At 41.9% G+C, this 25,393-nt stretch overlaps 1 protein-coding gene across 1 annotated transcript in view; it reads right to left on the bottom strand.

Moving 5' to 3' along the window:
- TTC8 (tetratricopeptide repeat domain 8) overlaps positions 1-25,393 on the bottom strand; it is a gene marked incomplete in the record, with an annotated part of 1,400,571 nt that overhangs the window by 1,171,960 nt on the left and 203,218 nt on the right. Inside the window, 1 exon segment of the mRNA XM_044073859.1 lies at positions 10,367-10,452. Coding sequence (XP_043929794.1) covers positions 10,367-10,452 — 86 coding nt within the window.

Here is a 25,393-nt window from a genome sequence, read left to right as displayed (position 1 = left end):
AGTCTGCCCTGATGGGTACAGTGCCGTCGAGGAAAGTGTCTGCACCAGTAATATGGACGGTGCCAAGAAGGACTGCACCAAAGAACATGTTGGTGCCAAAAATGTCTGTGCTGTGGAATAAAGAAAAGTCATACTTGGAGCTGAAGAGGATTGTACCAACGGTGCCGAAGGGGACTGTACCTACATGGACGGTGCCGGTAAGGGCTGCGACTGAACTGTTGGAGCCATAGCTGTCTGAACCAGGAACTCCGGTGCCGGTGTCAATAAGGAAGACATGACTGGAGCCAGAATCTTTTGGGGTGGTGCCGAGCCTGGAGCAGACAGGGTCAAAGGTGATAGCACCGAAGTAGTAATTAATCTCACCTTCTTATGAGTCGACTCCCTATGATTTCCAGAGGGAGAAGAAGGGAGTGACCTCGATGATAAAGAGGAAGAACGCCTCTTATGGGGTTTAACAAGAGGGGATGAGCCCTCTGACCCAGAAATCACCTCAGAGAAAGGAGATTTGAGAAGACCTTTCAATATTAATTTATTCTTCCTCTCGTTAAGAGCCCTAGTTGAAAAATGTTTACAAATCCTACACGGGGATCCACAGTAAGGTGGGAGACATTAAGACAGTAGAGACACAAGTCATGGCCATTGGAACGCGGTAACTTAAGGCCACAATTCTTACACTGCTTGAAACCAATGCTACTTTTCTTATCCAACATAATGATGTGAATAAGAACAGTACCAAAAGGAAGAGGAAAAGCTACCCAAAAAGGTAGGAAGAGAAAAGGAAGGATTACCAATGATGGTAATGAAGAATTACCTCAAGGTAAGAAAAAGGGTAATAAAGGGAAAAGACTAAAGGGAGAGAGTCAAAAGTATACGATAGGGGTGGAAATATTAGTAAAAACTAATTGAAAATATTTAAAGTAAGAACAATGTATAAATCTTTTAAAAAATTAGACACTTAGCTGAGAGAGTGGCTGTACAGCAATGCAGCAAATGAGATCTGAGGTAACAGGGAGCACAGCATTCTGGGTAGGACCTTGGCTCGAGAGTTTTTGGCTGACGCAAGCCTGATATCTGGCCAGCCACCCATTGGTAAGGAATGAATGAAGATTAACAGCAACAGATTGTCTACTTCACTCTGATGAGAAAGGCAGGGACTACAAAGAGAAGAAAATAAATGAACGATTAGAACATGTGAATGCTGTGTGCAGTTAGTACATAACACAACCTGTGGTTTACCTAACTGAAAAAGAGACAGAGAAAGAGGGAGAAGACAAAAACACATTGATTCTGACTGATATCCCCAAAAAACAGCAGTGCTGAATAAAGTTTTGTTACATTGTTAAAACTGTCAGAAGATTAACACCTTACTGTTACGTTTATGGCTACTACTGTTCTGACTAGAATGTTACTTACCTCATGTGAAAATAATTACTCTCATGTCATGAATAAAACACAAACCCAAGTAATATTAACAGTTACTGTTAACTTACTGAAAAAGCAGCAATCTGGATTCAGTGTGAACTCATCATCAAATCATGCATTATCTCATCCTTCCTAAGAGTTCCAGCAGACCACTTCGCTCTAACAATAAGAACTTACTCACTGTCTCCAAGGCCAACAACACTGCAGGAGAATCTTTATTTTCCAGCTATATATCTCGTCTATGGAACTCCCTTCCTAACTCCATTCTCTCAATCTTGTCTACTATCCACTTTAAGCCATCATTTAAAGCTTTTCTAAAAAATAAGTAGCTATGTTCCTATACTAACCCTTTGTGAATGCTCTGATACATCACAGTATACCCCAACCATATCCAACTTCTTCTTCTGAGTTTAATCTTTTATTCCTACCAGCCTGTCTTAACCTTATATCTTTACAAATAGTACTAGCCAAGTTCTCAGCCTAGGTTTTGTTGTCAATATGTAAAAAATGTGTATTTTTTACGTATACTATATTTTGTTTACTTTATTGTAATTCATGCATTAAAATTTACTGTTACTCATGGAGCTTTTCTCTACGGGCCTCTGCTGAAAAAGGGACCTGTGTCCAGTCGGCCTTTCCCGGTAAACAAATGTTAAATGAATAAATAAAATTAACAGAAAAACAAACATTTGTTTCTGTTCAGTATACCTTGTTTTTGCCCACTGTTAATTATGCACAGGGAAAAGTTCTTAAGTGCTACAGTATCTCATAAAACTAATATCCAGAATCAAAGCACTGTCAAGACTGTTCGACTGAATTAGCTTAGTCTCCATCATTGCATCGTTGTTCTTTCCACAGGTATACAGAAATGTCCTCAAAGTACCATACCTGGCATGTCTAATGCAGAATGATTAGTGTGGTGCCACTAGTTTGTCTGTCATTTTGTATGTAACTTTGTTTCGATGGGCATTCATTCTAGTTCTGAGTGGCTGCCCTGTGAGAAAATGGTTTCCTGCATTTGATTAAACAAAGTTTTTAGAAATGCATACAAATGAAATGAATCCTGTACTTTAAAACTTCTATTCTGGGAAATTATGCTGGCAGCTGTAAAAATCGTGTCACATTATGTTGGAAGCTGTAAAAATCATGTCACATGTAGCGCACCTTACATGATTGCAGGACATTGTGCCACTTTGGACTATGTTCTGTTTTCTCTGTGCTTCTGACTGTAAGATTCTTTAGACTTGGTGATTTTTTTGTTCTTCACTCTGACAGCCATCCCCAATGCTCCACATCCATCACCAGGAATATTGCTCACTCCATTATTCACCTCAAGACTTATACCTAATTATGATGCAGCAAACCTGGAATCTAAAGGCATCCTGGGGTGGGGGCTGTGCTGTCTAAAATCTGCCAAGGGGTTTTCTCTTTAAGGCCTACCCTAGTTTCCCCACCATCCTTCCAGTTACATGGGTACATCAAGGGGTAGATGTGCAATGGAAATATGCAACAGTTCACTATGCCTTTGTAAAGCTCAGCCACATTCCCACACTAATCCCTACCCTTTGACTACTCCCTTCTTGCACAATTCCCAACCTCTATTAAGGATCTCCCAGAGAATGCCTCCCCAGGATGGGTACTCTCCATTTCACCCTGTCACTCCATAAGTCAGCCAAACCACTAATCAAACCAGGGTCAACTGGGCTGTAATCAGGGCTTGATCCCTATACGCCACCTAAGTGGTGTTATACTTGGTAGTCATTTAAATTTCAGCAGTGTGAGTTCTTGAAAATGTCTCTACTTGTCATCCTCTCTGAACACTGGACTGAGGTACCTCATGATTTTGTAGATTTTTTAAGTTCTGGACGATATGTTGTTACCAGCATTACTCTGTCAGAGGGATTCCTCTCTTTATACCGGACCAGCTACTCCCATGGTAGGCCAGCATGGCATTTCTTAGTTATACATTACTCAAAGTAGTTAAAAAATTAATTGCAAAGATGAACTGAAGATGGTGCTCACCAACACTTCCTTTTTCATTCCTCCAGCATATCATGAATATCAGTATATAGCATGTGTGAGACCAGTTCTGGCTAGTGCCAGAGAAAGAAGGCTGCTACTGAAAACTTCCTGGAGCTAAAGCTTTGAGTGGAGGTGAGATCCTAAATGCAAGTATTTACTATACAAATGACTCTCCTAAGAGCTGGCCTTCACATATGCTGAGATATTTCAATTCATTGTGCACTCAGACCTTCTTAAAATGATCACATTTTCACGTAAAACAAATCTGGTTGACAAATGCCTCCTCACTGTGAGGGGCACCTTAAAGCTAACTCAAAAATTATGAGACTAAAACTAACTCCAAAATATATCCACATCATTCTGTGATAATGGGTTGCTATGTTTATAAAACTATCACAACATGGTACTTTTTGCAGAATACTGCCAATGCTGTCAACTTCCTGTACTCCACAAAAACAAAAAAGAAGTTATGTACTTACCATAACGTTTGATGTTTGTAGTCCATCTCACCTACATTCTTGCTGGATGGGTTCGGAACCGATAATCGTCTCTGACTCGGCCGATACTACAGCTTGAGAGCTTTTACTGGCTTGGGGCTAATCCCTATCCTATGGTGTCTCACAGCAATTCCCCAGATCTTGTTTGCAAGAACGTAATAGGTACATAATAGTCAGTAAACTATCAATAACCATGTACATACAGACAGAACACTGTGTAAAACTATCCATGCCAGGTGGACAGACAAGTACAACCAGGTCAGACAGCATAAAGTATAGTCCTCCAGTTCCTCCATGAAACAGGAAGGGGGCAGGAGGGTGGGATGCAAGAATGTAGGTGAGATGGACTACAAACATAGAACGTTATGGTAAGTACACAACTTCTTTATGTTATGTAGTCCTATTGCGCCATAATTCTTGCTGTATGGGACAGCGTCCCTAGCAGCTTTATCCCGGGTGGCTCAAGCGAAGAGACTCTTCAGCACAGTGGACCTGAAGGATGACCTGTCCCGGGAGGCCAAATCCAATTTGTAATGAGTGACAAAGGTATGAGGTCTTGCCCAAGTAGCTGCTGCACAAATGGTATCAATTGGGAGCCTAGATCTAAAGGCATATGAAGTTGATATTGCTCTTGTTGAATGGCCTTTTACTTTGTTAACTGTTTGCCAGCAGTCTTATAAGCAAATGAAATGCAATCTGAAAGCCATTTAGACAGGGTAACCTTAGAAACAGGCAAGCCTTTATTTTTGTCTGAAAAGGAAACAAATAATTGGTCTGATTTTCTAAATTCTTTAGTCCTGTGTTGATAAAACCTAAGAATTCTGTGGACGTCTAATTAGTGTAGACTGTATTCTGATTTATTGGTATGACTTGGAAAGAAAACTGGTAGTTCGATAGTTGTGTTGAGATTATGCCCTGAACATAACTTTGGAAGAAAGGAAGGATTGGTTCTAAGTGAGACTCTATCCTTGTGGGAAACAATGTAAGGAGGTCGAATGGTGAGGGCTTGCATTTCTGAAACTCTCCTAGCAGAAGTTATAGCCACTAAGAACAATGTTTTCCAAGACAATAATTTCAGATCCGATTAAGACGAGGGTTCAAAAGGGGAAGAAATTAAAGATGTAAGAACTAGGTTTAGATCCCAGGGTTCTGGTGGTTGTCTGATTGGAGGTCTGAGAAGGAGGACTCCTTTCAAAAAGGTTTTGCACAGAGAGTGGGACATGACTGGATTTACCATGTAGCCAAAATGGTAATTTGAGATGGCAGCTAACTGAACTCTAACAGTAGCAGCGGCAGCTCCTTCATGAAAGATGGATGCCAGAAAGGACAGGATAAACTCTCTAGGAGCTATATAGGGATCTATGCCTTGGTTTTCTTCCCAAATAGAAAACCTTTTTCATTTGCTGGAATATAATTTCCTAGTGGAAGGTTTGTGTGAAGAAATCAGAATGTGTTTGAATGTAGGTGAAAGGGAAACACACGTGGCTATTCGTGGAATTGGAGCAGCCATGCTGTCAATTTAAGGGTCTGGACAGTAGGATGGAAATGCCCCAACTGATGAATCAGGAGGTCTGGAGATGGTTCCAGAATCCATGGTTCTTCTAAGACATAGGGCCATAGGAAGGGGAAACAGACTTGGCGAGGCCAGTAAGGAGCAATGAGGATCAGTTTTGCTTTCTGAATCACTTTTGGAATGAGAGGAAAGGGTAGGAAAGCCTAAAGGAGTCCCGTAGGCCAATTGTGGACCAGAGCATCCCTGGGTGACATCCCCGGATGGGGAATTAGGGCAAGTAGCTGCTGCATTTGGTGTTCATGTACGTGGCGAACAGGTCGCAGCAAGGCTGGCCCCATTTGCAAAAAACCTCTTTTTCAACCTCTGAATTCAGGGACCACTCGTGAGGCATCAGAATTGCTCGACTGAGTTTGTCTGCTATCCCCGGGATGTGCGTTGCTACCAGAAAGCGTTGAGTGTCCATCGTCCATTTCCATACTCTTAAAGCCTCTCGACAAAGTGGGTAAGATTTGGTTCACCCTTGCTTGTTTATGTACCACACTACAGACATGTTGTCTAAATGAATCACAACTGTCCCAGTGGGAAGAGAGCTGTGAAGTGCTTGCAACGCGTATAGAACCACCCTCATCTCCAGAACATTTACGTGCAAGTGGTTCTCGTGGTTCTGCCAAGTACCTTGGACTGTCATTCCCACATAATGCCCCCCCACCCTATCTGGGAGGCGTCCATGGTCAAAACTGCATTTTCTTGAGAGGGAACAAGTGGACGACCTAAATGAAGTTGATCCGTATGTAACCACCATGTTAAGATTCTTCTTGCAGGCATTTGTGATGAGTATTTGGTGAGACAGGGGGAGATCCTGCATTGACCACTGGGCAAATAATAGCCACTGAAGTACTCTCATGTGCAGATGGGCTAGGGGAACTAAGAGAATGGAGGAAGCCATAGCCCCTAGGACCGGAAAGGACTATCCTGGCCTTTACTTTGTCTCTTTTCAGCAAGAATCTGACTTGGTCACATAACGATTCTGTCCTTTCTGGTGTCAGTTTTGCTCTTGTGGTGGTAGAGTTTATTTCTGAGCCTAAGAATACAATGTGCTGCAATGGAGATAAGGCTAATATTTTAGGTTTATTGTGATGCCTAATTTGGCGCACAAGGATAGAGTCTCGTCCCTGGTTCTGATTAGTTGGTGCTTGGTGGTAGCAGTGAGGAGCCAGTCGTCTAAGTAAGGAAATACCTGGAATCCTTGACGTCTCAGGTGAGCTGTTACCACTGCCATGCATTTGGTGAACACTCTGGGGGCTGTAGTGAGGCCAAAGGGCAGTGTTCGAAATTGAAAATGACTGGCCCCCAGCCAAAAGCGTAGGTGTCTTCTGGAGTGCCCGTCCATTTTGATGTGGTAGTACACGTCCTGATGATCTATTGAGCACATTCAAATAAAGGGAAATATAGACTGCAGAGTGATCATTCGGAACTTCGATTTCTTTACAGACTTGTTGAGTTTGCTGAGATCTAGAATTGATCTCCAGTCCCCTGTCTTTTTTGGAACTAAAAAGAATCGAGAGTAAGTTCCGGATCCTATTTGCTCTGTGGGGACTTCTTGGATGACTCTTTTTTTTTGTAGCAATGGGATGACCTCTGATGTTGCACGATCTAGATGAATGTGTGGCACGATCTAGATGAATGGGTGGCACGTCTTGTACAGACCGGTTTACCGGGGGATCGGAAACAAAGGAGATCAGGTAACCTCTGGATATAATGTTTTGTACCCAACAATCTTGGGAGATGTTTAGCCAGGCACTTGGGTACAGTGAAAGACGACCCCTAACTGCATCCAGAGATGGACAGTCGGGCAATCCCTCAGGGGCGATGGACGGGACGATCAGAGAAGGTTTCTCTATCTCCCTGATGTTGCGGACCTCCTCTGCCATGAGGACAGCGTCTTCCGTTATATCCTCCCCCTCTGCCTCTAGGGGAGGGTTGACCTTGTGCCTGAGGGAAACTTTTTTGGGATTTACGGAACCACATTTTCCCTCCTGTTTGAACTTTGTGATAGGGTCTAGAAGGAAGGGAGAAACGGACTCCGACGGCAGATAAGGTTTTCCCTTCCTGCTCTCACCTGGTCAAAGACTCTTTCACCTGCAGTCCAAAAAGAGGTGAACCATCAAAGGGGACGCTGGTAAAGGAAGACTTAAAGGATTCTGTGAAGTTGCAGAGAAGTATCCAGAAATGCCTCCTAAGAGAAATCCCTGCTGCAGCTGCCCTGTTCGCTCCATCTGCAGCATAGGAAATCAGCCTCATGGAGGAGTTAGCTAATGATGTAAGGGTGGAGAGCTGCACAGATACCTTATTCGTGGATTGCGAAGCTACTGAACCTTGAAGGGTATCTCCCAATTCCTTCAGGAGATCCCTTTGAAGTCTAGTGAAATGGGACAGGTAATTCAGCAATCTTCAGGTAAATGCCGCTGAAGAGAAGGTACGCTTTCCATACCTATCCATCATCCTGGACTTTTTATTAGGAGGATGGATATTAGATGATGTCTCGGACAACTCCTTTTTAGTGACCGCTGCTACCACGATAGCATCAACAGGAACTCCCTTAGAAAGAAAGGACTTATCTTCTGGGGCAGTCATAAATTTGTTTAGCCTCCTCGGGACAGGCTCCACTGTGTCCGGAGAGGTCCAGGCTTTCTGGGATATGACCCCCAAGAGCTGGTCATACGCCAGTGTCACCCAGGAGGTGGAAGATCGGGAACTAAAGGCCTCAAGATACACAGATTCATCTTCAGTAGGGTTGGATGTCTTCCAATCACCCCTCTGTCTAAGGATTTCAAGGATGTCAGAAAAGGAGACATCCTCAGAGGGGGATCTAGGGGACCCTTCTGACTCATCCAAATCAGTGTCAGACGTGGCAGACTCAGGTGAGTCAACATGCTTCTCCTTAAAAAAGTTTCTTCCAAAGAAGCTCTCCAGCGGGATAATCTGGGGAGGTCTCAGAAGAGGGGACGCCTCCAATGGGGGCTGCTTGAGTCTCTGGTTCCCTATGCTGAGGGGTTGGCGGGGGAGAAGAGGTTGCTGCCGGCTGCTGGTGGAGCATCAGGCCCAAAGGCAGGGCTTTGGCACTGGACAAAGTGACAAAGCTTTCTCTATTGCTTAGAAGCCCTTTCCAACCCGGTCCGAAGATGACCTCCGCTCCGAGTAGATGGAAGGTCAGCTCTGAGCAGGAGGGACAGGCTCGAAGCAGACATGGGAACCGAGCTCAGTCGAGCCAAAGCGCCGAGAGGGAGGGTCAGTTCCGAAGAAAACCCGGGGTGACTATCCCCTCAGAGTCGACTCAAGAATGTCGGCTCCCAGATCCCTTGGCTCCAGAAAAACCACTGAGGATAGAGTTATTGGTTCTGAGGAAGCAGGAAGAATTCTCGGAACCAACGGATCCAGCATCGAAGAACCTGAAGTGTTTGGCTCTGAGAGCGAAGCAGTTGGAGGAGGAGCAGTAGATTGTAAAAGGGGTGGCTCCGAAGCCTTTGGGTCTGGAAGGACTAACTTTTTAGCCAGAGCCGGGTCACAGAGCAACCTCTTCACCACCAGCTCGATGTCCTCATCTGAAAGCGTCCTGAAGGAATGGGTGGAGACAGAAGGAGATCTCCTTTCTAATATAGGATACCTCAATATAGGTAAAACAGGGTCGATGTCTGGTAATTATCTTGGTACCGAAGGTTGCCTCAATGCCAAAGAGACCGACGGCATAGAGACAAAAGAAGTGGAATTGGAGCCAGAACTCCTTGGCTCCATCGCTTTAGACTTTTTAGATGGCTCCAAAGCTGGAGCTGAATATTTTCTTTTAACAGTCTTGGGAGCTGTCTGACCAAGTTCCAGCTGTTCCTGGAAGGAACTGGTCATAAGACCCCTGCTATTAACTTGCGTTTCCACTCATTAAGAACCCTAGTACTAAAGGTATGGCAAAAGGTACAGGGTTCTTGTAAGTGAGCTTCTCTCAGACAGTACACACAGCTAGAGTGACCGTCAGTCAATGACATCTTCTGTGAACACATCACATTTTTTGAACTCCGATGGGCAGTGTTCCTTATGTTCTCTGTCTTTTTCTTTGAACATGCTGACAAGAAAACAATGCTAACAATGCTAATAATTTGCAACAACAACAACACTAACTAAACTAACAGTAAAGTTATGAAGAGAAGAAAGTTTTTTTTTTTTTTTTAATAAAGACTAACACACAGGTACAAAAAGCCCTCTAATTTAAACAGGCAACTACAGCCCTCTAACTAAAATGGGCCATACAATCCTAAGGGGTGGAATAGGGGATCAAGCACTGAAAAACAATCACACAGGTAAAAGCTAATAACTATTAAAAGTTGAAAGTGAAGAGAAAACAAAAAAGGGCAAATACAAGATTTATCAAAAAATCTTCTACTTAGCCGACGAGCCTGTAAGAAGACAATCTCGAAGCTTTTGCAGCAAACGAGATCTGGAGAATTGCCGTGAGGCACCATGGAAAAGAGGTTAGCCTCAAGCCAGTAAAAGCTCTCGAGCTTTAGTATTGGCCGAGTCGGAGTCGAGTATCGGCTTTGTATCCATCCAGCAAGAATTACGGCGAGATAGGACTACATAACATCTGACGTTTTCCCATCTATACTTTAACAGGCAATTTGACAGGTTGTGTTGGGTGGTTATGGTCATTTAAATGTAAATCTGAAATGTAAGAGTTGAACAATTATTTTAAGCAATTAAATATAAGGAATTAACACCGAAATAGCACCCTTAACTTCCTTCTCTTCTGTCAGGTAAGCATTTATCAAGCTTCTAATTAAAAATCTGCAATTATTAATACACACAATTATACAGAAAACAAACATAAGACAGACCTAGATCTAAAATGTATGAAAATCTTTACCTGTAGTAGCATTTTCCCAGCTGCACCTTCCACCACCAATCTTTAAACTGAGCATGCTCAGTAGCAAGGGCTGCTAGCTCAAGGGCCTTTAAAAAAGCAAACACAGGACATTATAACAGTATACCAGTGGAGCAGATTATAATTTTAATGTGCTATGTTTGTCACTACCATATTAAGCAAACAGGACACATGGTCCAAAAAAAGTACAGTTCTGTACACTTAACATAAATGTAGATGTTCGAGTGTATTCACTGTTGCAGTCATTACATTTGGATAATCTGCTGGCAGGTTGCCCTCAGTCAGCCTGAATTCCAAAGTCTTGGGTCCTGTGTCGGTTGCTGTCTCCTCTTCCATGACGTCAGGTCGTCAGGGGTATAAAACATGCAGCCGACGCCATTTTCTTTAGTTTTTCTTGCCCCAGATGTCAGGTGCCCCCAAAAAGGTAGCATAAATATGTGTATATATATATATATATATATATATATATATATATATATATAAATAAATAAATACATGCATCAATATAAACTTTACCTTCATCTACAAGCAAATACACCACATAGGTTGTAGAAGATAGAGAAGGAAAGATAAACTCCAGAATGAAAGGGGGATGGCGGGAGGGTAACCTGGACTGCGACAGTGAATACACTCCAACATCTACATTTATGGTAAGTGTACACAACTGTGCTATGTTCTTCATATTTCACTGTTGCAGTCATTACATTTGGGTAGAATCCCAAAGCTATGGTTGGGAGGCTGGAGCTAAACAGCATTAGGTGCGACGATAAAGCCCTGCGCAACTGCAGTGGCAAAGTGTGCCCTGAACTTAGAGTAGAGAGGCAAATGATAATGCTTTGTAAAGGTGTGAACAGAACTCCAAGTAGCAGCCTCTAGAATGTATTTGGTTGGTACTCCTCTGAGAAAGGCTGCTGAAGTATCTGCAGCTCTGGTGGAATGAGACCTAATGCCCTTGGGCACAGGTTTAACATGGTGTAAGTAGCAGAAACGAATGCAGTGGCTTATCCACTTTGAAATAGTCTGCTTTGAAATAGCCTTTCCTTCTGATCCTGCAGCATATGTCACTAGTAATTGCTCAGTTTTTCTTAGAGCTTTAGTCCTGCTCAAGTAGAATCTTAGCTGTCTGTGTACATCCAAGGAATGTAGAATTCTCTCCCCCTTGTTCTGCGGATTTGGATAAAAGGTTGGCAGATTAATAGTTTGGTTAAGAGCCACACCGAAAACCACCTTAGTCATAAATGTAGGATTTGTCCTCAGAGACACCCTGTCTGGGTAAAATATGATAAAAGGCTCCACAGCCATGAGGGCCTGTAGCTCTGAAACTCTTCTTGCTGAAGTAATTGCTAGTAGCAGAGCTGTTTTCCATGATAAGAACTTTATATCAGCAGTAGCAGCTGGTTCAAATGGAGGCAGGGTGAGCTTTTCCAACACATAATTGAGGTCCCATGCACGTATTGGTGATCTTCTAGGAGGCCTTAAATTTTTAGCTCCTCTAAGATACTGCTTTAGTAAAGGATGAGAAAAGACTGGTGGCTCTATATTGTAATGAGCTGATATGGCAAAGGCATGGATTTTAATTGATGAGAAAGATAGGCCTTTGTCAAGCATCTCAGTCAAGTATTGTAATATCTGAGGAATATTTGGTTCTGCTGTATCAGTTCCTTATGCATGATTCCAAGCACAGAATTAGGCCTTCTGGCTTCCAAAATGACATCCATCACAGCTTTACTGAGAGGTGTTGTTTGTATAACTACATGATCAGCCATGCTGCCTGGTTCAGTGTCTGGAGCTGATTGTGCAGGATCTGATTGTTTTGCTGGGACAGTAGTTGAGGTCTTCGAGGTAAGGTCCAAGCTGGGTATTAAGACAAGTTCTTTAGGACTGGGTACCAGTATTGGGTTGCCAGTCCGGGGCAATTAGTATCATCTTTGGTTTCTCTTGTCTGACTTTTAGGAGGACCTTAGGAAGTAGAGGCAGAGGAGGAAAGACGTAAACTGAAAGGTTTTTCCAACTGAAGGATGGGGCATCCACTTTCCATGCTTGTCTGTGATAAGTCCTTGTGCAGAATCTTTTCAATTGAGAATTTCAAGGAGAGGCAAACAGATCTATGTCTGGGCTCCCCCATTTCTTTGTTATCATGCTGAAGACTTGTGGATCTAGTTTCCACTCGTGAGGATCTATAAGGTTTCTGCTTAAATCGTCTGCAAGAGTGTTTTGCTTTCCTGGCAGGAATTGAGCTTGAAGATGTATTTGGTTACGTCAAAGCTGTGTCCCACAGTGCTATGGCTAATCTGCAAAGGGGGTACGAGTGTGTGCCCCCCTGCTTGTTTATATATCAAATGACCATGGTGTTGTCCGTCTTTATCAGTAGTTGCCCTGGATGAAGTAAGTCCTTGAAGGCTGTTAGGGCATTTTGAACAGCTAGCATCTTTCTGGTTGATATGCAGATGCATTTGTTTTGGGGTCCATATGCCCTGAATGCATCTTCCCGCCATGTGGGCCCCCCCAGGCATAATCTGATGCATCTGTTGTTAAGGTTTGGCTGGCAGGGGGTAGAGTGAAGATCTGTCCCATGTTTTGGTGGCTTGCCTTTGCCCACCACAGAAACTCCTGTTGTAGGCAGGGAATGAGAGGAATCATTGTTTCCAGACTGTGACAATGTTGACTCCATAAACTTTTTAGGTACCATTGAAGTTTCCTCATATGCAGTCTTGCATATGGAATCAGTAGGATGCAGGATGCCATGAAGCCCAAAGCCTGCAGAATTTGTCTTGCAGATAACTGGGTTTTTGTTGCCATCAGTTTGAAGTAAGTAGTCAGTTGCCTTTGCTTGTCTGGCGTGTGGTAAGCCATCTTGGCAGTTGTATTCAAGCTTGCACCCAGGAATGTTATCTTTTGAGAGGGTACCAGTTGTGATTTCTTTTAGTTTATTGAGTACCCTAGGCAAGTTAGAAGCCTTTTCACAAATGCCAGGTGTTGAAGAAGAATGTCCTTGTTCTCTGCTTGAATGAGACAGTCGTCCAAGTAAGGATATATTTGTATACTTCTTTGTCTGCAAAATGCAATTATTGGTGTCAGGCACTTTGTAAAGATCTTGGGCGCGGTAGATAAGCAAAAGGGCAGTGCAGAGAATTGGTAATGCATTAAGCCAGCCTTGAATCTGAGGTTTCTTCTGCACGACTGTCTTATTGGGACATGCAGGTATGCCTCTTTTAGGTCTAATGTCACCAGCCAAGCATTCGTGCCCACCATGGGCAGAAGCTGCTGCAAAGTCAGCATTTTGAATTTTGGAATGTCCAGGTATGTGTTCAGAATTGATAAATCCAGTATTGGCTGCCAGGCCTTGTCCTTTCTAGGTACCAAGAACAGTCTTGAGTAAAAACCTTGTCCTTTTTCCTGTTCTGGTACTAGCTGAATGGCCCCCATATCTATGAGGGACGTAACCTGTTTCTGTGCCTTTGCCCATTGATTTTTTGGCAGACATGGCCAACCGTTTGCCATTGGCAGAGTATGGAAATGGAATCTGTATCCCTGTGATACTATGCTTAGCACCCACTTGTCCTGGGTTATTAACAGCCAATTTTGAGCAAAACGTGCTAATTTTCCCCCTAAGGGTGCTGTCAAAAGATAAGTGCTTGGTGTGGGCAGAGGGAAGTCCTTGGGACTGTTTTCAGTAGGTTTGCGCTTTATCTCCTCCAGATTTAGAGGTAGAAGCGCCCCATTGCTTTGACCTGTATGAATCTTGTGCCTGGTATCTGGAACCCTTAGGGCATCTGGATTTGCCCCTTTGAGCTCTGTCTGACACAGGAAAGGACCAATTTTTTGTAGGCCAGTGTCTACTGAATCTTGGTGGCTGCACTTGTAAGAAGTCTTTTACAGTTTGCATAGACTTAGCTTTGTCTTTCATTTTCTTTAAAACCACTTCTGCCTTAATACCAAACAGAGTATCATGCTGTAAAGGTGCATCTAGCAATTTAGCTTTAACATGATCAGGAAAACTGTGTTCCTTTAGCCAGGCATGCCTCCTAATTACAGATCCAGTAACTGCGGCCCTGCAGGAGGCCACTAAAGAATCAAAACCACATTGCAAAGTATGCTTTCCAACCTGTTTAGCTGCATGCAGTAATTCCTGCAATTCTTTATTTTCTGCACATTCAGAAATCAACATCATTTTCTGTTTCAGCAATCCCATAACATGTTGTTGATACTTGAGCATATGAAATTGACAGTGTAAGGCCCTAATTGCCAAGGTTGCAGATGTATAAACCTTTTTTCCCCATCTGTCCAGTGCCCTTGAATCTCTGTCAGAGGGGGTAAGATTTTTTTGCTGTTGAGGCCTTAACTCCCTTTGGACCCTGTGAAATAGTTTCAAGATCAGCAGCAGGGTTTCTAAATAAAAATTTATGAGAGTCAGGGACCCTGTAATATCTGCTTTCCCCTTTTTCTGTCTTCCTTCCTGCCCCTAGTTTATTTAGTGATGCCACTAGCCGTGGTGCCATCTTTAAATGCTCCCTTACTGTATCCCACACTCATCGGTCTTGCCGTAGGCTGTTTGGCTTTTGCTGCTAAGTGGTGCTCACAGTACAGGCTTGCTGCCTTAGACAGAAAAGTTGAATTCTAGTCCGATGTGAACCTGTTATTTGCTGTTGCGATTATTTACTTAATTTTCTATCTGCTGTTGTGATTATTTACTTAATTTACTATCTGCTGTAGGTCTTCCTAACTCCCGCGGCTTAAGTTTTTGGCTGTACTCCTATGTAATGCTGTGTGATTCAGCTATAGAGTGTTGTTCATGACTGTTGCACAAGGACTACAAACATTGTCCGTAAATTAGTAGCTTATTCCCTGTTATCTGCAGTTGCTTTCATCTCTTGTACTGCTTTTACTCTGTTGGCCCTGTAATCGCTTCCTACACGCCCATAGCACGGTCTGGAAGTGCCGCTGTGCGGGTGGACTTCAGAGCAATGTTTTTATTATCTACTCTTGTACCTAGTGCTGTGATTTAGCCCCTAATTACAACACGCCTATGTAGATTTATGATATAACCTAGCACAGTCTAATTGTGCCACTGTTGCTGACCGCTTCACACCCCCCCCCCTTATACTGCCTGCAGTCCCTCAAGTGCTCCCCACCTCTCCTCTGGCATACCCAAAAGCCTTTCTGCCATTGGGTATGTTCTAATGTGAAGTATCACTTAAAGTGTATAATAAAGCCCCATTTCCTGCATCCACTTTAATGGAACCAAGGGAAATAAAACAGTAATACAGTTAGTCTTCATTGCATTTGGACTCCTGAGTTACTACTGTTAAGTCAACCTTGCTTCAAGATAGGGTTACAAAACACACTTCTGAGCTCGATACTTCGTTCAGACTTAGCGAAGCATTCTCCGACTGATACGGAGTCATAGCTGCGACTTAAGCATTGACTGCTACCTGGTATCACAAGCTACTTGCCCATAAATTAAACGCTATTTCTCTGCATCGCTACAGCTGGCGTTTCATCCCCTGTTTAACTATAATTAGGGCTGAACTACATTTTTGCAACTAGCTATTCAAACATTGTAGGCTACGAACTATTGTATTTACTGGCATTACCACCTGGAATTGTCCTGATGCATTCTACTGTGTTATTTAAAAACTGTGATAACAGTAAAATAGCTACCTGATTTTTGCCTTAAGCAACAACTGCTTATATTTAACAAGTGCTACAAAAAGGTTAGTTTTAATCTCTGTTAACTTTATTGCCTTCTACTGTGTCATTTTATAACTGATGTAAACATTAATAGCTACCTGCTTATTTGTCTTAAAGTAACAACTGCTTTCATTTAATAAGTGCTACAAAAGTTTTGGTTTACCCTGTTTGCTGTATTATTAGCTCTCTATACTTGGTGTTCTGCTATTTTCTACACTGTCTCTTTCTGCTCTCTCTACACTCCTTCTTCCCTCCTTTATTCTAGCCTCATTCTCTTTCTCCTCTAGCCTACTGTGCCTATTTGTTTTCCCTCTCCCCTGCCTTACTAATGGTTGTATTACTCTGCTCTTCTCTCTACAGCTGTACGGGCTACATTCCATCCCTTCATTACATCCATTGAAACCTTCCCCTATAAGAGACTTTACAGCGAGACTCTGCTAGAACCCCTCAAAGAGCTTCAAACAGATAGCCCCTCTCAAGATATATAAAGTGTATGTACTGTCATCTGTTAACTTAATTACTACCTGTGCTCACTACCTTAGCGCCTGAACTTTTCCTGCGCTAGTCAAGCAGCCTACTGAGCTCTTTTTTCGGCTTGCCCCTTTACTCTCTTACCCTCTAAGCTATATGACACATACTTTTTGTACCACTAGGTGGCACTGTTCCTCCATTTTCCTATAAGCCTACCCTCTTTCCTATTCTACTCTCTCCTGAGCTACCCCTACTCTCTCTACTTACTTACCCATCTGGCCTGCTCTACCCTGTGCTTTGCTCTACTGCCTTTCTCCGCTCACACTCTCCAGCCCAGACCTACCTCTGCTGGTTCAGTATTTCACAGAATCTTTCATTTATCCCATAGCTGTCTGATTGGTTTCTGCCAGCCACCTTCTCTCCAGCTCTTCCCGCTCCGTTCGCCCTGCAGGCTCACTCCGCTCCCCTACCCTACCCCCAATTCCCACACACCCCCAGAGCAGTTACCTTTATTCTTCTCTTGCCCCTCCCTCTTATCCACACTACCCAATACCTATCCACCTCACAATACCTCCCACCAATTGCCTCCACACCTATACTCTTCCACTTATACTCCACCCATCTCCCATTCCCTCCTCCACTCTCACTTAACTCCTACTGTACCGCCTTCTGCTTATAAACCCCCCTCTCTTCCACAGCCTTCTCTCCCCTACAAATCCACACATATCTTTCTCTCTCTCTCCTCTCTGACATGGTCTCCATAAAAACCACACCCTCCATGTCCATTGCCTCTTTTCTGTTTTCCTAATTCCCTTATTCTATGCTAGCGCATATTCCTCCTCCACTTGCCCAATATTACCTACAAAAGTAACCTCCACACTAATCTCACCTCATCCTCACTATTACCCTCATTTCCACTCTATCTCCCCCTTTCTCATTCAGCACAGCCCAATGCACGTATTCCACCCTAAAATCTTCCTCCTCCCCTGCAAAGCTAACATATTGTCACCTAATCTAATCTCAACCCTCCCTAAACACATACACAGCAAACCTAAATGGCTAAAGGATTTTGCCTATAACAACATAATCCTTGCTGGAGATATCCATCCCAACCCTGGTCCTACACACCATAACAACACCACCAACCCCTCAACTTCTCCCTCCCATATTAATAACCTAATGATCTTCACCATCAGTGTACAGAGTCTTAGTATCAAAACCCACCAATTCCACACTTGGCTAAGCCACAACCAATTTCACAACCTAGCTAAATCCGAAACATGGCTTAAACCCTTCATCTCCGACTCAGAAATCCTGCCCTCCAGGATTTAATATTCTCAGAAATGACCGACTAGTTAAAAAAAAAAGGTGGCGGCACTGCCTTAGTCTACTCTAACCTCCTCAACTTAATTCCCCATCCAAATTCCAATATCACAATTCCAAAACACTGAACTAACTGCTGGACTACTAAAGCTAAACAAGCACAAAAATATATGCTTCATTGCCCTTTATATCTCACCTGGTAACAATTGCTCAACTCTCGAAGAAATTCTCCTATGGGCATCCACCAAAATTAACTATGAAACTTATATCTTAGGAGACATTAATACTGACTGGAAAAAAATCATCAGCCCCCTCACCATCCCTATCCATCAATCTCTACAACTTTACCCAATAAATCCACACTATTACTCGACCAAATACAACAAATCCCCCTGGAACCATTTTAGATTGGATCCTAGTCTCAAATCCTAACAAAATAACTAACTCTGGCACAATTCCTAATACCATTAGTGACCACCTCCCAGCCTTCATCCACCGCTCCACTAACTCTTCCCCATACCAGCATCAATACATTCATACTCGTAACCTCACTAACTTTAACCCTACAACTTTCTCAAACATATTCAAACAAATGAACTGGCAATCTCTAAATACCCTTCCCCTTGACAAAGCCTTAGACTACTTCATCTCTATCTTCCTTGACACCCTAAACTCCCTAGCCCCTCTAAGATATAAAATAATAAAAACTAAAACACAGCTCCATGGCTATCCAAACAAACAAACAGGTCATTCACCAGAGAGACAAACTTTGGAAGCTCTACCAAAATAAACTGCCCACTACCCTGCTTCAATATAAACAGTTCCGTAACCTTGCAAAACAGCTAATAACCAAGGACAAAAAAATCCTACTATATCACACTCCAGTCCAATAAAAATAAAATCCCAAAGCAATTCTGGAACTCAATAAAATTGCTCCTCCGTCCAGGCTCAAAGAATAATCCCTGTCCTGACCCAAGTAAATCCAATCTGGAACTAGGCTCTGAATTCAATTCATTTTTCATCAAATCCATCTTTGCCCTTACCAAATCCTTTCCTAACAATAACCCAACTGCCCATCACACTTCCCCTTCAAACCATCTAACAACCTTCCTCTACTGTTTGAGCTCAAACCCATCTCCAATAACTTCATAAAAAAACTCCTATCCAAACTCAAACCATGTGCTAACACTCCTGACAATATTCCCCTCTCCTACCTAAATTATGCTGCTGATGGTATTGCTCTCCCAAACTACCTTGACTACCTGCAACTATCCACAGCACATAGACTTGTATTTCATCCTACAAAATGCCTTGCTCTAGCTAATATCTTTCCCCCTTATATTCCTAATAGAACACTCAGATCAGAGCACCAGAATCTAATTGCTATCCACAAACCTAAGCGTCCTGCTGGCCAGCTTCTCCTCTCATATGCTCTAGGCAAAAAATGGAATGCCCTCCCCACCTCAATAAGAGCCACATCTAACTCTGACAACTTCAAAACCCAGCTTTTCAAACACTTGTCCACTAAATGGAAATGTACCTGCCTCCACCCTACTTAAATTTCCTTTCTAAGTCTATACCCTATGAGTCCCTTCTTCTTATACTTCAACTCTTTACAATCTCCCATAGTCATATACCTACGACCCTACACAAGTTCCCTATAACTCCATTAACTTTACTCTCTCTAACCTACTAACAATTACTACAGCTATGCCCACATGACTCAACTTTGTAAATAATGTAAATAATGTGAATAGTTTTCTACTTCAAAAACGTGCATGTTAAGCAAGCATATCCAGAATTCCTCTCTTTATATATGTAACTGACTTCCACACTCAACACTTCAGTGCCATTGCTCATAGGAAACTGTATAACCCTTAACCGCTCTCTCTATGAATTCTGCTAACTATGCTTGTGAATATTCTTATTTTTTAACTTGCTTTACAATTTTATCTTGTATACTCCTGTATTTTATTGTAACTGAATTTGTACAATGCTTTCTTGGAGCTTTTCTCCCCAGGCCTCCACTGAAAACGGGTCATGTTGGCCCAGTGGACTTCACCGGTAACCAAACTAGAAATAAATAAAATATGTCAGGCTTGCTGGGAGCCAGAGGTAAAAAGTCAAGGGTCAAGCTTGACTCCTAAAACACATCATCCAAAATGTCTAAAACAGGGGGTATGGCTAAAGGCCTGTGCTGAGGGAGAAGAAGGAAATCCCTAAGCCTCTTTTTTGATTCTGAGAAATCTTGACTCTCCCAGTGAAAATGCTCCCTTAAAGTATGCAAGGTTTCTCCAAATGAATAATCCTCAGGAGGTGATGCAGATGGTATAGACTCCTCTGCATCAGAATCCTCATAGGGAGGTATAGATAATTCCTGATCAGAAGAAATAGAAACCTGATCTGAAGATTCACAATCAGTGTCTTGCCTAGGCCTCTTATCTGGAGGGGAATGGGTACTCCTGATCAAGGTAATAAGGTCTTCAGCCATTTTGATCATCTGTTTTTTAGGCATAGAGGCCTGTGCATGTGGCTCATGCATCGTTTTTTTAGTTTTAGAAGTTGCTTTTGTCTTTGATTTTGCAGCTGTCGTCGGTTTGATGTACAAATGTTGAGGCCTGAATACACCCTCAGAAGCCGGTGCCTGCTCAGCAGCTCTGGACCCATCCGAAGGAGATACATCTGTGGGTCCAATACTTTGAGTATCCTGCGGCATACCAGACTCCACTTGGGTGTCAGTAGGGGCCTGCAACTTGAAAGAAGTGGGTATCAGGGGCTGTGAAAGCGCTTCACTGAGTACCGGCGAACCAGCGACTGGCTTAGGAGAAGCTTCATCATCGGTTTTGGACCTCGACTATCTCTCTCTGTCCTTTCCTTTGCATTTTTTATGTACTCCGGTAGTCGGATTGCTATCCGATGACATTTCTGGGTAGTTAAATCTGTTTCCAAAATACTATGAGGCAAAAATATACAGACGCTTAATAGTGTGTTGGTTAAATCTAGCACAAAACCAACAGCCAGGCATGTTGTGATCAGGGCCCAGGCAAGGAATACAGTATAAATGGAAATCCTTATGAGGTATTTGCTTCACACAAGTAATAAAATTATTAACTTTTTCTGACATCGGTATGGAGCAAGAAAAAAGTTTCCCCAATGGGGTACTTAGATTTAGTGAAGACTTTGGTTCTGAAACACAAACTCGAATATTTCAGGAGTCAGCCGACCGACACTTGTGAAATGCTTCTGCTTCGGGCACCGCACGGCAAGAAAGACTAAAGAAAATGGCGTCGGCTGCATGTTTTATACCCCTGACTACCTGATATCACGGAAGAGGAGACAGCAACCGATGCAGGACCCAAGGCTTTGGAATTCAGGCCGACTGAGGGCAAAGGGCAACCTGCCAGCAGATTACCCAAATGTAATGACTGCAACAGTGAAACACGAAGAACATCTAGTTTTATGCCAGGCACACAATTTCCAATTTATAAATATTAAAGTAAAATCAAAGTTAAGAAGTACTAAGAAATTACTACAGCTAGACATGGAGATTAACATTTCCCATTCTAGTCTTTCAGTACCTATACATTTTACTAATCTACGAATGCTAGGAATTAACTGGAACAGCAACAACCAAACACACCCTTCCAGAAGTAAAACCAAGGAAAACCACAAAACAAATACCTATCAATATCAAATGTGGACATGCAATGCAGGTGGCCAACAGCAACAGTAATTAAAGACATACAGTCAAACTTAAGCAACAGAGATGAAGAGGATACGTCTATGTAGTGTGTTTAAAATTTTATTTTACGTTATACAAAGCAGGGACATATTTAGACATAAGCTAAAAAAAAAATTCCATCTGTGTTTCCCATTTACATTTTTCCTCACTGATGAGTCCGGATCCTGCCCTCGGATCTGACTCAATCGCATTCAAAGACTTAGGATCCCAATCTCGAGCTCTTACCTCATCCCATAATGGACCACCCCAAGCCTATCTCCTCAGATCGAGTCTGCTGCCTACTGCCTTATAGAAACAGAACAGATAATAAAGAAAAGTAAAATTAAGTTTAGGATTAAGACTAAAAGTTAAACAGAAACATGAAGATCATATTTTATACAATACCCTTCTAGGAAATTGCAGGCCGGGTGATGGGTTGGAGGGAAGGTGAGGAAGAATGAAAAATGGACAACACAGATGGAACATTATAGTAAGTACATAACTTTTTTATCTGATGTTTATATGTTTTTAAGGTTGAAAATATGTGTTTTATTAATTTATATGTATTCATGTCTAGGTTCACAATTATGTGACTGATCAGCTATCTTTATGAGAATGTATAACATATAGATGTAGAAGTTCCTTTTTAGTTATTTCTTTGAGTTCAACAGAGCTTTGTAGCAGTTTAATATATATGTTTAAGAGATCAGCTGGCAGTGATTAATTGTTTGCCTAATTGATGTTTAAGTCAATTATGTGGGTAGTATTTAAGGGGTCAGTAAGGTGTGGTAATGGTTGTCTGATGAAGTTATTTGCAAACGAAAACGCAGTGTGGAGTGTTGCTAGCGTTTATGTTTTTTGTGATACCTCATTAAATTTATTGAACTACAGCCTGCAGCCTTATTTCCTTCAAGTGCTTTTGGATTCGTGTTTTAGTACTGTGCAGCACTTGTTCCATATCATTTTTTGGTTCATAAAAAAATATCTTTCTCATGTGAAGTCTTGCCAGGGGTATCATGAGAATCATAAATGCCATGTGACACAAATCCTGAGGTATTCCCTCTCAGTGACCAAAATCTGAGGGAAAACCTTAGAAATAGTCTTAAATAAAAATAAAGTTGTTATGTAGTTACAACAACGTTCCATCTGTGTTATTTTCATTCTTCCTCAACTGATGGGTTCAGATCCGATCCCTCAAATCCAACTTGGCCACTGCTAAAGCTTGTGGTAACCAAAACCTCTTGTGCTTCCCCTTACCCATAATGCAACAACCCTAAGTTATCTCAGATCTTGTTTGGTGATTTTTGCCAGAAAGGAAATATTTACTATGCATAGATAAAGGAGGTGAAAAATTTCATACTGTTAATACATAAACAGACTATGTCTGGAGTTCAATACAAAGGACAGTGATGTCCCCTAAAGGCTCATTCTTCGAGAAGATTCCAAAGGATGGTGGGGTTGGTAGGTGGGGAGTTGAGGAGGAATAAAAATGGACAACACAAATGGAATGTTATGGTAAGTACATAACATCTTTATTTGATATTGTCAATTTTCATTCTATTCTCAACTGATGGGACAGAGCCCCCAGCTACCTAAAATCCTGGATGGACTCAAGGAAGGACATTCCTGAGCACAGTTGAACCAAATGATGCTCTACCTCTGAAGACCAGATCCAATCTGTAATAAGTGCCAAAGGTATGGGTATTAGCCCAAGTAGCTGCTACAAGTCATCCATGGATGTCATGGAAAGAAAAACTGAAGACATTGCCATGGATCTAGTTGAATGAGTTTGTACTGGTTGTGATGATGAAACACTCAATTGTTTTATAAATAAATGATATACAAATCAGTTAGACATCTGGCAACAATTTCAAGTCCGCAAATGAAACAAACAATGGGTCTGTTTTTCTTATGTCTTGTTTTATGCAGATAGAAACATAATTGTCTGTGAACATCCAGTAAACGTAATATGTACTTGCCTTTGTCAGTAAATTTGGGAAAGATAACTGGCAAATTAATGGACTGATTGATATTAGATTCCGACACTACCTTGGGAAGAAAGGATGCATTGGTTCTTAATGTAACTCTATCCTTGTAAAAATCAAATACGGAGGTTTTGAAACCATTGCTTGAATCTATGAAATTTGTTTGGCAGATGTAATAGCGACTAGAAAAAACATTTTCCAAATATACGAGAACAGGAAGCAGGAACTGATAAAAATACAAAACCAGACCACTGAGACAGTATGGCTTCCTCAGAGAAAACATTTAACAATGAGGTAAAGCCGCGCCCCTTTTATAAGAGACAAAAATGAAAACACAACAAAAGTGTTGTCTCATTATAGTCAAAGGAAACAATTTAAAACTTAGTGAAGTCATCAATTTCATCAAGAATAATCAACAAAAATAGTAATACAGGCTATTCATCATGTTTGGAATTGCAAATTTAAAATAATAAAATACTGCCAAACAGTTAAGGCAAAAAAAATAAAAATATATATAATAAAAGTAATATAAAACATAATAATAGAAATAATATATGTGTCTTATTTCACACAACATGAAAATGAATCCAATGGTGACTCATAAGATAAAGGTAAATTCATAAACAGCAGTGGTATTTAAAATGCAGTGCTGATTGAAAATTGGGGTACAGAACATCAAATAAGAGAATAAGGCACAAGGAACAGCTAGGTGTAATACACATATATGTTATTACTTATAACTACTCCAGTGTGCATGCGTAGCAGAAACATGCCACTAGTAATGCCTCAACCTAAAGACAATTAAGTAAAAAAGTCTAAAGTATGGAAATGGGAGAGCATTATGTGTGCAAGAAATAGTGAAATAAGCTTACAATAAAGAGTATTACCTCCTCAGTCTAAGTACTGCTGAGATGTTACAATTTTCGCTTAAACCGTGGGCTAAAACGCGTCAAGTTGCCCTTGCCCCACAGTTCCAACTTCAACCAAGAGGGGTATAGGACCTCCTCGGATGTTATTAGTCACTTGGTCTATGGCCATCAGGATGGTTAACAATGTGTTTAGCCAAAGCATTAACGTCAGAGTTCTTCTTAATGGCATACATATGCTCATAAACACGGTCCCTTAATCTGCGGTCCGTCTTCCCAAGATAAAATGAGGGACAGCAATCACAGAAAGCCGCGTATACAACTGACCTGCTGCCTGTTTGACTATAATGAGTGCGACTCGCCTTTGTTGTCATTTCCTTTTGTCTCTTATAAAAAGGGGGCGTGCGCTTTACCTCATTGTTAAATGTTTTCTGAGGAAGCCATACTGCTGTGTGGCTTAAACGTAAATAAAAAAAAAAAAAGCTTAAGATTACGCTTGGTTTGCTTGCTGCTTGTACAAGGTCTCCGTGGTCTGGTTTTGTATTTTCCAAATATGATATTTAAGGTCACACTTTGCTGCTGGTTCAAAGCGTAAATGTATAAGCGCCTGCAGTACAAGATTGGGGTCTCAAGGAGAAGTACGGTCTTTAACGGGGGGGGGTCTTAAAAGTAGAGTGCCTCTAGAGTACTACGCTACAGAGTACTCTAGAGTAGTGTGGAACCTTCAAATCCAGTGTGAATGTTTGATACCGCTGCTAACTGAACTTCAACAGTTGAGGAATTAGCTCCTTCTTTAAAAAAGTAGGGCCAAAATTCAAGGATGTTACGCAGTGGAGCTGAAAAAGGTTCAACTTGATTTTGATGTGCCCAGTACACAAATCTTTTCCATTTACTGGAACAGAGTTTACATGTTGAAGGTTTATGTGAAGATAAAAGCATATGTGGGGCAGGG

This window comes from Protopterus annectens, chromosome 6.part0, assembly GCF_019279795.1.
Source record: "Protopterus annectens isolate FY-2018-M chromosome 6.part0, PAN1.0, whole genome shotgun sequence".
Lineage (NCBI taxonomy): Eukaryota > Metazoa > Chordata > Ceratodontiformes > Protopteridae > Protopterus > Protopterus annectens.
This window is presented reverse-complemented; position numbering and strand designations above follow the sequence as displayed.